At 43.3% G+C, this 13,273-nt stretch overlaps 1 protein-coding gene across 1 annotated transcript in view; it reads left to right on the top strand.

The window, feature by feature from the left end:
- Positions 1-13,273, top strand: part of TTC21A (tetratricopeptide repeat domain 21A) — a 294,579-nt gene that overhangs the window by 141,954 nt on the left and 139,352 nt on the right. Inside the window, 1 exon segment of the mRNA XM_030198073.1 lies at positions 5,205-5,420. Within this exon segment, the coding sequence (XP_030053933.1) occupies positions 5,205-5,420 (216 nt within the window).

The following is a 13,273-nucleotide window of genomic DNA, read 5'->3' as shown; positions in this document are numbered from 1 at the left end:
CCGCGCATTGTTTTTATGGCCTTCGGTAATGCGTTCCATAGTTGCGTGCATATGTAGGAGAAGCTGGATGCATATGTGGATTTATATTTTAGTCCTTTACAGCTGGGGTAGTGGAGGTTGAGGAATGTGCGTGCTGATCTTTTTGCGTTCCTAGTAGGCAAGCCAATGAGGTCTGCCATATAGGTCGGAGCTTCCCCGTGAACGATTTTGTGGACCAGAGTGCAAACTTTGAACGCAATTCGTTCTTTTAATGGGAGCCAGTGTAGTTTTTCTCTTAGGGGCCTGGCACTTTCATATTTCATTTTCCAAAATATGAGTCTGGCTGCTGTGTTTTGAGCAGTTTGAAACTTCTTAATGACTTGTTCTTTGCATCCGGCACAAATGGCATTGCAGTAATCTAGATGGCTTAGCACCATCGATTGTACCAGGCTACGGAATATTTCCTTGGAAGAATGGTTTGATCCTTTTAAGTTTCCACATTGAGTGGACATTTTCTTTGCAGTATTTTCACTCAATACTACTGATCATGAAAATTCATGGACTGACTGGACCCAACTCCCGGTGAACACCCAGCAGATCGAACCTGGATTAACTTCGGTCTGTTATCCGAAGAAACCATCACCCAAGCAGTCAATAAATTCTCCAAAACCCACTCCAAACTGGATATTTGTCTCAGCAACCTAATAAGGCATACCCCCCAATGCTTCATAACAGACCTTACATCACATATGAACTACATGTTACAACACGGACTGTTCCCCAAGGACAAAGGATATATACTACTTACCCCTATACCCAAAGACTTAAAGAAAAAATTAAATGACACAACCAACTATCAACCAGTAGCATCAATCCCCCTGGTAGTCAAATTAATGGAAAGTATGGTAACCAAACAACTTACCAACTACCTAAACAAATTCAATATACTACATGAATCACAGTCAGGATTTCGATCCAACCATAGCACTGAAACAGTTCTAACCACTCTCATAACCAAATTTAAACAATTAATTGCAACCGGAAACAATGTGCTTCTCCTACAATTTGACATGTCCAGCGCGTTCGACATGGTCAGCCACCAAATACTCTCGAATATCCTAGACTACTTCGGGATTGGAGAAAACATACTTAGATGGTTCAAAGACTTTTTAACAGCAAGAACCTATCAAGTGATATCAAAGTCAAAAACATCAACACCATGGAAACCTGAATGCGGAGTACCACAAGGATCACCGCTCTCACCAACCCTTTTTAACTTAATGATGACACCTTTAGCCAAATTGCTATCCAACCAAGGACTCAATTTAATGTGGTTTCAGGTTAAAAACAGCATGAAAAGACATGGGAAACATTGTTAAATGTACATACGTAGTTGATAAAGGTTTCTCTGCAGCTCTGTGGGCCTGAAATTCTATGAAGTATCTTTGTTACTGCTGCAGGGGAATAATGTTGCAAACTAAGGGGTAGATATATTGTGGAGTTTAACTGGGAGAGGCTATATCTGGTTAGTGCCAGGGCAATCTGTGGTGGCAGTGTTCAGCCCACTACCCTGTCAGATAACGATAAAGTTAGGACAGCAGAAAGGCTGTGTGAACTTTAACCACTTAGCTAACTGGGTAGTTGGCTGAATATTGGGGGGGTGTTCCATTTTGAAGCCCCCTCATAAGATCATCCCTCCTCTTGAAGACCCTCTAAAATAAGCTCACAAAGACCCCTAAGATTAGACCATCCTGAAGACCACCTGTGATCAACCCTCTCTGAACACCCCCCCCCCCCCACACACACACAGAGTCATCAGCCCTGGTCCCAAAGCCCCATTCCCAAAGCCACCCCCACTCCCCTGTCTTTATGAGGGGGGCTGATCTTGGAGGGGGCTTCAGAAGGTCTTCTAGAGGGGTACCTGACATTGAGGGGGGGCATGATGGAAGCTCTAAACTTTTCAGCAGAAACACTCCCTGATTTTCTGCCCATTACCTGGTTAACTTCTGGAAGGTGGCCAGTGCTCATATATTTAGTGGCAGTACCAAAATAGGTGCCAGCACTGATTATTGTGATTCAGTTCAGCCTTCCGTTCCTGAGTATTAGGGGTAAATATTATGTAGCACAAATTATTTCTTTGGTACATGGAGACAACAGAAGAATTGGCAACATTTTTTTCTTTAATCATTTTGGCAACATATAGAAAAATTATCAAAACCAGCCAGCAACATAGCTTATGGTAAGCAGTCCTTTTCCAGGCCTTCAGGTAGCCTATCAGCACCCCCCCCCCCCCCCCCCCCCCCCCATTTTTGTTCTTCTTAAATTGTAAGATGTTATCCATCTGTGACCAGCCAGGTTTGAATCAGTGTTGTAAGCTACTATTTATAACATCACAATCAATATAACCAGTTGGATCCTTGAGTATGTGATTTATAACATTCACTAACTCAGATGAGCACTAGAAATCTGTGGCACCAGAGGGTAGGGTTACGTGGTCAGTGGAAGAGGTTGAATAGTGGAGTGCCTTAGGGATCTGTACTGGGACTGGTACTATTTAACATATTTAGAAATTATATGAAACTCAGAATGATGAATGAGGTGATCAGATTTGCAGATGATATAAAACTATTCAAGGTTGTTAAAACACGTGCAAACTGTGAAATATTGCAGGAAGACCTTAGGAAATTGGAAGACTGGACATCCAAATGGCAGATGAAATTTAATGTGGACAATTGCAAGGTAATGCACATTGGAAAGAATAATCCAAATCACAGTTATGATGCTAGGGTCCACCTTGAGGGACAGCGCTCAAGAAAAAGATATGGGTGTCATTGTAGATAATATGCTGAAATCTTCTGCTCAGTGTGCGGTGGTGGCCAAAAAAGCAGGATGCTAGGAATTATTACGAAAGGGATGGTGAATAAGACCTAAAATACTATAATGCCCTTGTATTGCTCCATGATGCATCTGTATCTTGAGTATTGCGTTCAGTTCTGGTCACTGTATCTCAAAAATGATTTAGCAGAATTACAAAAGGTTCAAAGAAGAGCGACTAAAATGATAAAGGGGATGGAACTCCTCTCGTGTGAGGAAAGGCTAAAGAGGTTAAGTTTCTTCAGCTTGGAAAAGAGACGGATGAGTGGAGAAATGGATTGGGGTCTACAAAATCCTGAGTGGTGTAGAACGAGTAGAAGTAAATTAATTTTTTGCTTGTTCCAAAAGTACAAAGACTAGGGGACACTTGAGGAAGTTACATGAAAGTACTTTTAAAACAAATAGGAGGAAATATTTTTTCACTCAATGAATAATTAAGCTCTGGAACTCTTTGACGGAGGAGGTAGTAAACAGCAGTTAGCGTATCTGGGTTTAAAAAAGGTTTGGACAAATTCCTGGAGGAAAAGTCCATAGTCTACTGTTGAGCCGGACATGGGAAGCAACTGCTTGCCCTGGGATTTGTAGTATGGAGTGTTGCCACAATTTGGGTTTCTGCCAGGTACTTGTGACCTGGCTTGGCCACTGTTTGTAAAACAGGATACTGGGCTAGATGGACCATTGGCCTGATCCAATATGGCTACTCTTATGTTCTCATGTTATGTTATGATAGTAGACCAAGTATTCTCAAATACCCTTTGTAAGGTACTTCTATATCAGATAATCACACAAAAGCAATTATTCTGGATTTATTTGCTCAGGGATATGACAGTACCTAATTGGCTCTTAGGTCTGCTAACTAGCTGTACCAATGAAAGAAAAAAATGCCACAAATGGAATATATTATTTATTATAAATATAAAAACGTATTTGGCAAATGCAAAACAAATTACAATAATAACTTGTACTACCAAAAATATAGATTATCACCAAGCTAGATAAATAAACAAAGAAATCTGATCAGCTAAATAACTGTATGAGAGATTACAACAAATAATTGTGCAAAATAAACACTTAGCAGCTAGTAATTCACTACGGACAATAAATGCAGATATGAACTAGTCTTTTCCAGATAAAAGCCTAGACTAACTAAACCTTGACTGGAGGTAGAAAATCCTGTTATCTCACCCTGCAGTCCATATTGCAGACTTTTAGTGAATGAAGAATCAGATTCCACCGTTGAGACTCTAGCAGAGTTTCCCTGTGAGTCTTATCTCAGTCCAGGAATAAAGTTCAAGGTCTTGACTCTGTATACCGATTACACAGTCTTTTGTGTAAGGCCTCAGTGTTGCTGCGGAACTGACCTTGTTAGCTTACTACAAGGAATTCAGTTCACTGGTGTTTAGGAATCAGTCTCTCTCTCTCTCTCAGAGCCATCTATCCACCAACAGGTCTTCTGGTCTTCCCCTTTTTCTTCTTTCTCTTCAGTCCAACATTGGCATCTTTCTGGGTGAGATGGTACCTATGGACCAATCACAAATGGCGTAATTCTGTCCAGCAGAATTCATGGTCATGAAGAGAGGCTTTGTTATTAGCAAAGAAACTCTTAGCAGACGGTAGCAGATGGTAGCAAACCTCCCTCTTAATTCTCATTAAAAACTTGGAGTCATAGTTTGTGAAGTAAGGTAACCCGCTCTTCTCAGAAGATAACTGGAGGCTAGATTGCAGTAAAAAAACATGTCCTTGGATGAAGTCATCATGGTATGCACAGCAGTAATTTTCCTTTGTAGAAACAGATTAGTTTGACACACATATTAGTAGCAGCTCATACATGACTCATTTTTTTAATAGATCAGGACAAAGATTTTGACATTGTTGTGTTATGAGGCAATTTTTATATTACATCATGTAAGATCACCCAGTAAACTGACATCCCAAAAAAAGTTCGCATCATTATTTAGTTTCTAAGATTAACTGGTCTGATTAGAGTACTGTGCTACTTGAAATGTACTTTTCTCATGGCGAAGGTGTATTATCCTATCCTATTATCCTCATAGGAGATTATTTGTAGAGAAAAAAAGAATAAACATCTACAAGAGACCGAGGACTGTGGTACTTAACTCAAGGAAGAAAAAAATTGAGCATTATAATTTGAAAATTGTTAATTTGTTCTTTTTGACAACTTGTATGCTAGATGATATATACTCTGAATATCAAGGTGATATTGTCACTTGCAGTATATGAGTTCAGATAGTCTATTGTTTGAACATGATAGATTTTTGAATTTAAAATACTGTACAACTAAATTATATTTTTAATACCCTTCAATTTCATTTTTTTTCTACTTTTGTCAGGTTCGAGATCAACCCATGTATCATCTCATCAGAGCCAGAGTACTAAAGAAGACTGGAGATATCCCAGAAGCCATTAAAACGTTAAAATTGATCATGAGTTTTTCTGGAATGAGAAAAAGTGAAAATAAGAAGAGTAAACACAGTAGAATAAGCCTAAGTGAACGGGTATCCATATACCTAGAACTGGTAGAAGTCCTTCGTCTAAATGGAGAGCAGGTGAGAAGTGATAAATCCCAGTGTACTTGAGCAAATATTCAATGTTATTTCTTTACTAATCCATGTGCCTTTCAAACTCTAAGGGGGATTAGGGCATGGATATTATCAGCAGATTTTGGGGGGCGGTTTACATAAAAGAGATATTTTATAACTAGTAAAAAAGGCCCGTTTCTGCCGCTGATGAAACAGGCCCTAGCCGGCACTGGACTCCCTTCCCCTCCCCTTACGCTTGTCTCCCTGGTGGTCTAGAGGTACCTATTCAGTCGGGGCAGGAAAGAAAGAGCCCCCTCTTTCCTGCCCGTAGCGGTGCTGCTAGCTTCCTTGCTGCATCGTGTGGGAGTCCGGCTCTCGGTGTTTCAAAATGGCCACCGAGAGTTGAAGTCTCGCGAGGCAGCTTCCACTCTTGGCGGCCATTTTGATTCGCCGAGAGCCAGACTGAGACATGATGCAGCCGGGCAGCTAGCAGCAGCGCTCCGGGCAGGAAAGCGGGGGTTCCTTCATTCCTGCCCGAGCTAACAGGTACCGCTAGACCACCAGGGATAGTGGCATAAGGGGATGGGAGGTGACAGGGGGGAGGGAAGGTGATGAGGGGAAGAGTGTGGGACCGGGGGCGGGCCGGTACCTTGAAAGGGGCGGGGCGATGTGGTGTAAGGGGCCGGGGTGATGGGCACGTCGTCGTTTGTGGCTGGGATTTGTTGGAAGGGGAGGAGTAGGCCTTGTTTTCGTGTTCCGCCCTCGACGTCATCACGTGTGACGCGAGGGCGGGGCATGCAGACATGGTGACTGTTGTGGCTTCACCACCATGAAGTTACGAACCGGTGTGTGAGTGCCTGCAGTGACGTCAGTGTCCTCAGAACGTTGAGGGTGCGTTTTATTATAGTAGATGTCCTACATTAGCTAAAAATATATATGTACTTTTTACTATGCATACTTTGCACTTTTGCTTTGAAAATTACTCTAGACAAGCTACACACACACATATTTGCACCTGCAAATTGGTGTACATAGTTTACAGTTAGAGCAATATTTAAATTTACATAATATTCTTCATACTTCTCAGTTGGGGTTTTGCTCCTTCTTTTGCACTGAAACAGTTCTAGTTCCTCTTTTAAATCATGTCAGGGTTCTTTTGAGCAAAGGTAAAAGTGCTTTATTGCTTCAGTTTGATCTCTCCTCAGCATTTGATTTAGTGGTTCATACTCTTCTTTTACAAAATCTTGAGGACATGTGCATTATTTATTTATTTGTTTATTTGTTACATTTGTATCCCACATTTTCCCACCTATTTGCAGGCTCAATGTGGCTTACATAGTACAGTAGAGGCGATTGCCAATACTGGTATGAACAAATACAAAGTGAGGTTATGACAAAGTAATGATCAGGTGTGATAAACACATTGGGGGTCATAAGGGGAACAGTTAGGTTGCGGAATGTATTACATTGGTTTTTTTATTTTTTTAACCAAAAGCTCTTATAAGGTTAAGCTGAAAGATGGCTTATACCGGTGGTATAATTCATTCGGTATCCCGCAGGGGTCTCCTCTCTCCCTGATATTGTTCAGTGTATTTTAATGTTCTCTTGGTTTGATGTTAGAAAGCAGTGGGGTTTTTTTGCACTATAGCTATGCTGATGATATTTCTGTACTACTTCCATCAAATTCTGTTTTGAAATTGATTATTCTAGAGTCCACTATTGCATAGATTTGTTGGACAAATGGATGTTTATCACAAGTTAAAACTTAACACTAAAAAAACAAAATTTGTGTGTTATTACAGTTTATCACAGTAATGAAGTTGCTGAAGGGGAGGAAGGAACCCCTTCTGTTTTCCCTTACATTTGGGCATCAGGAAAAAAGATAACAAGATAAATATCACAAGAAATAACCAAACTCTGCGAGAGCCTTCATAACAGCAAGTCACGCCATCTTGACTTCTCCCCAACAGCATACTCTCCATTCAGCTCTAAGGCCTCCACTAGTTTGCACTTGAAAAGCTGCACAAGCTCTTGATCAGAAACAGCCTCAAATAGGCCCACCAGATGGAGATTATTTCTCCTGCTCCTATTTTCATGATCTTCAATGCAGTCCAAAAGCTGTGCATTTTGTCATTTTAATTCTGGCATTAATAATCCACTTAACCATCAAGTTCAAAGCAGAGAATAGTCTCACATTATAAGCAGGTACTGTCTCTGTCCCTAGAGGGCTCACAATCTTAGTTGTTGTACCTGAGGCAATGGAGGGTTAAGTGACTTGCCCAGGGTCACATGGAGCTGCAGTGGGATTTGAACCCAGGATGCTAGGATTAAAGCCTGTTGCACTAACCATTAGGCCACTCCTCTTATTTTATTTATTTATTGTTGAACTTGCTCTGATAGCTGTTCCGTTGCCATCTCTTCAGCAAGGATCCTTTGCCGATTATCCTGAATTTTGGTCACTTGTGCTCCCATAATGTCCCTCAGCTCTTGCAGTATGGAATTCACTTGGGACATTTGGTCCTCCAGGAACACCTTAACACACTGAGTAAAGTGCTTGGTGACCTTCTCGGACATAATCAGTACAGACTGTTGTTCAGTAGGCTCCATCATCTTAACTTCGACTGTCTTCGCTCTATCTGCTGTCGTTTGCCTGTTGCAAGAGTTCAAATAAAGAGTTTGCGTTTGTTTGAGACTTTTCGAGTACTGCCTAGTTTGTGGAAGAGAGAGATCGCTATTCCAGACCATAGACCCACTCCCAAGCTCGACTGTATGTGTGCTGGAACTGATGAGTGAGGGGAGATTGTTCCAGAATATGGAACTGAACTGAAGATTTGTTTTGTGGCCTGGGGCCAGAGCTAGCGCACAGGTGAGACCCTAGTTACATTTATATGAGACTGTCCTCACCAGAGACACAGAAACATACACAAGTGAATGCACTTTCTAGCTCTCTTTTCTAGTACTGTCCTACTGTCCTGCTGCTCATGTGCTCATTCAGGCAGTGCCCCCCCCCCCCCCCCCCATCCACCATCATATAAAATTCTGGCATTTGCTGCAAGTCTTTTTCGTCAGCTGACAGCAGACTCTACACACTTCTTCACATTCGTCAATCCTACTTTTTTTCAACAATCTCCTTCCTTTCATCCCAGCCCCAGCAAACTCACTGCCTAGTTCTCTCTAGTACAGAGCAGAGTTGCCATATAGCGAAAAATTTTCTAACCTAAAAGTAGCACGAGTAGCCCAAAATAGCCCAGTATTAATATTAATAATATCAATATAAATATTAAGATTGATATGAATATTAAGGGTAGTATAAATATTAATAAGGTTGATATGAATATTGATATTTATCATAATCAGTAGCATAATCATAATCAGCAGCAGCATAATTAGCATCATAATCAGCAGCATATTATTAGTAATATTTTCAAATTATCTTCATTTTTCTTTTTCATATAAGCAGACTTTAACATTAATTTGTGTAAGCACTTAGTAGTCCAACAAGTAGAGTCAGAAACAACAATTTATACCTAATTGTGCAACCACCGTTAGAATTTAGCTTTGGGTTTAAAAAGCAAAACCATGTGCATGTAAAGACAAGATAAACAAATTTCAAAGTAAATAACCTTAATATGTAATATTTGATGGCAATAATGAAACAGTGATGGAATAGTCATATATCAAGCAGCCTGAACCAACAGAAAATATAAGTGAGATCAAATAAAAATGCTACAAGCAATAAAGAACTTGGACAGAGCAGCTCATAGATTTTTTAACAGCTCCCCCTCCTTTCATCCACCACAGCAAGTATTTTTATTATAGCCTAGAGGCCGGCCCCCTCCCTCCACTGTCCAACAGCACCCTGCTCCCCTCGCTCCTGCAGCCCCCTCTCCCTCACTGCCTGTCTGCCTGGACCCTGCTTCCTAGAGCTCAGCTGCACTGAGCACTCACGTCACGCTGCCATAGTCTGACTGGCTGGCACTGCTGAGGTGGTGGGGTGGTTGCCTCCTGCCGGCGCCGAGTCCTCCTCAGCAGACTTGCTCATTGGCACTTGCTGGCATGGCAGTCCTCCTCTCTCTGTCGTCGCTTGGCCAGGGAGGGAGCAGCGCCACTGACTCAGACTCAGCAGCAGCATTTGAAGTCCGTGGCCTGAGCGGCTCTCACCTCAGTTCCGCTCATGTCCCGCTTCTCTCTCTCATCTGGCGCTCTGGACTTACTCCCTGACACCTTCAAGCACGCCGTAGTCACACCTCTCCTCAAAAAAACATCACTCGACCCTACCTGCCCCTCCAACTATCGCCCCATCTCTCTCCTACCCTTCCTCTCCAAAATACTTGAGCGCGCCATTCACAGCCGCTGTCTTGATTTTCTCTCCTCTCATGCCATCCTTGACCCACTCCAGTCCGGTTTCCGCCCTCTCCACTCAACAGAAACAGCACTCTCTAAAGTCTGCAATGACCTGCTCCTGGCCAAATCCAGAGGCCACTACTCCATCCTCATCCTCCTCGATCTTTCTGCCGCTTTCGACACTGTCAATCATGATTTACTTCTCGCCACACTGGCCTCATTTGGGTTCCAGGGCTCTGTCCTCTCCTGGTTCTCCTCCTATCTCTCCCACCGCACATTCAGGGTGCACTCCCATGGATCTTCCTCCACTCCCATCCCGCTATCTGTTGGAGTTCCCCAGGGATCTGTTCTCGGACCCCTTCTCTTCTCTATCTACACCTCTTCCCTAGGCTCACTGATCTCATCTCATGGCTTCCAGTATCATCTTTATGCTGATGACACCCAGCTCTATCTTTCCACACCAGACATCACCGCAGAGACCCAGGCCAAGGTATCGGCCTGCCTATCCGACATTGCTGCCTGGATGTCCAACCGCCACCTGAAGCTGAACATGTCCAAGACCGAGCTCCTTGTCTTTCCACCTAAGCCCACTTCTCCTCTTCCCCCACTCTCTATCTCAGTTGATGGCACCCTCATCCTCCCCGTCTCATCTGCCCGCAACCTCGGGGTCATCTTCGACTCCTCCCTCTCCTTCTCTGCGCATATCCAGCAGACTGCCAAAACCTGTCGCTTCTTCCTTTTCAACATCAACAAAATTCGCCCTTTCCTCTCTGAGCACACCACCCGAACTCTCGTCCACACTCTCATTACCTCTCGTCTTGACTACTGCAACTTGCTCCTCACTGGCCTCCCACTCAGCCATCTATCCCCCCTTCAATCCATTCAGAACTCTGCCGCACGTCTCATATTCCGCCAGAACCGATATACTCATATCACCCCTCTCCTCAAGTCGCTTCACTGGCTTCCGATCAGATACCGCATCCAATTCAAGCTTCTCCTCCTTACTTACAAATGCACTCACTCTGCTGCTCCACCCTACCTCTCTACCCTCATCTCCCCCTACGTTCCTGCCCGTAACCTCCGCTCACATGACAAATCCCTTCTCTCAGTACCCTTCTCCACCATTGCCAACTCCAGGCTCCGCTCATTTTGCCTTGCCTCACCCTATGCCTGGAACAGTCTTCCTGAATCCCTACGCCAAGCCCCCTCCCTACCCATCTTCAAATCCTTGCTTAAAGCTCACCTCTTCAATGCTGCGTTCGGAACCTAACCTTTCGAACATATAGGTTGCCCCAATCTGTCTGACCTATCAGATTAACTGTACATTGTCTTTTTAGATTGTAAGCTCTTCGAGCAGGGACTGTCCTTCCATGTTAAATTGTACAGCGCTGCTTAACCCTAGTAGCACTTTAGAAATGTTAAGTAGTAGTAGTATGACTCCAAAGATGGTGTTGTGAACCAGGAAGTGAGTCTGGAACGCTGGATGAGAGAGAGAAGCAGGGCAGAAGCATAGTGGAACCAAGGTGAGATCCGTATGCTTGGGCCACAATCTCCCCTCATTTTCTTCAGATGGAGGAAGTGCAGGGCACAGGCAGAGGTCTTTGGCTCCAGACTGAGTGCCCTGAGCTGCACAGGACTGGGTCAGGACTCGGGAGAGAGGAAGGGAAAGAGTGAGGAGAATAACAAGGGGGAAAGAGTAGGGGTAGAAAGGAGAGAATAAGGGAAGAGAGAGAATAAAGGAAAAGGAAAGAATGAGAGGAGAGGAATGAGAATAAGGGAAAAGAGTTGTTGCTGGCTGTGACTGCCCCGGTCCTGAACAGCACAGTCCTGCAGCAACACCCGAGCCAGAGTCGAGAGATGGCAGCCGGCTTGCACCGCGCAGGCATTTAAAGAGTGCTGGATCCTGCCTCCCTCAGACTTCTATTGGTCCAGTTGGACCAACAGAAGAACAACCAGAGTGACTGCAGGAAAACTGCCCAACCCGTGACCACGGCTGTAAAAATCGCCCAATTAACCGCGACCCATGACTTTCAAAAAAGAATGCCATGGCGGGTTGTGGGAAACCGTGGAATTGGCAACTTTGGTACAGAGCTCAGCTTCCACCATAGCCCTTGTACCTCAGCTTGTCCTTCCTGTGACTAGAAGCCTTTCCATTGGCTGGATTCTACCACAGCCTCTGCCTGGAAGGGGAGGGGGGAATTGGAGAGCTGAAGTGGGCTAAACTCTGAAAAATATCCACACACTTAGTCATACTACTACTTAACATTTCTAGAGCGCTACTAGGGTTACGCAGCGCTGTACAGTTTAACAAAGAAGGACAGTCCCTGCTCAAAGGAGCTTACAATCTAAAGGACGAAATGTCAAGTTGGGGCAGTCAAGATTTCCTGAATAGAGGTGTAGTGGTTAGGTGCCGAAGGCGACATTGAAGAGGTGGGCTTTGAGCAAGGATTTGAAGATGGGCAGGGAGGGGGCCTGGCGTATGGGCTCAGGGAGTTTATTCCAAGCATGGGGTGAGGTGAGTCATCCTTCTGACTCTGAGACAGGCAATCTACACATTTTTAGAATCCAGAAAAAATCCAGACAGTTGGCAATCCTAGCCTCCTGTATCTTCAGCACATCTGACAGGGCCCTCCTAAACATTTGGAGTTCCAGTGTATCCACTGAAGGTCGTGTCAGGTGGGATTACTCCCATTACTCCGTTGCACCAATTGTGCTGTCTGCTCTGTTGCTGACAAAGGAAGGGACCAATTGGATCAAAGGTAAAATAGCATGTTGAGGCAGTGCTGGGGGATTTTGTGCAAAGTTGAAGAAAACAGGAGAAGGGATGATGTCAAAAAGTTGAAGCCAATTAGGTTAATCCCTGTTTCCCGTTCCTCACACAGCCGTCATCTAGTACACTCAAAACAAAGCAAGCAAACCTATGAGCTGCTGCATTCTCATTGTTGTTCTTTATTGTTGGTAGCATTTTTATTTAATCTCATTTATATTTTCAAACATGCAGGCTTGTGCAGCATACGGATGTACACAGAGGAAGTATTAGTTTCATTGGTTAGAGTACTAATTTGTTCTACATTTTAAATCATTGTGTCATTTGAAGGAGCTGGCTATAGGGACTCCCTACATTCATGCAGAGATGTTTTCATCTAGTAAAGGGCCACCAAAATAGGCATTGTGTTATGAGAATCATTAACATTCAGGTTTACTATTTATAAGCACAATTAAAAAAACATTAATTAGGTTGAAACTGGGAGCACTTGGCATCATTTTTTCCTGTGCCTACATCAAAAGAAAAAGATGGCATGTGGGAACTTGTTCCTTTTTGTTTTGTGGAATGAAGTGGTATATTACAAAAATGTACTTGCTTTTTTTTTAATTATTACTATTTCACAGATATGTATTGAATAATAAGGTAGGATCTTTCTTCATGAATAAGTTCTTCCAGAGGCAGTCTAACTGTGTGAACATTGTCCAGTTGAGCACACTATTAGCCACCAAGTTCATACAAAGTTAATGATGTTCAATGGAAAATAAATCTG

The sequence above is a fragment of the Microcaecilia unicolor genome, chromosome 1, assembly GCF_901765095.1.
Source record: "Microcaecilia unicolor chromosome 1, aMicUni1.1, whole genome shotgun sequence".
Classification (NCBI taxonomy): domain Eukaryota; kingdom Metazoa; phylum Chordata; class Amphibia; order Gymnophiona; family Siphonopidae; genus Microcaecilia; species Microcaecilia unicolor.
This window is presented reverse-complemented; position numbering and strand designations above follow the sequence as displayed.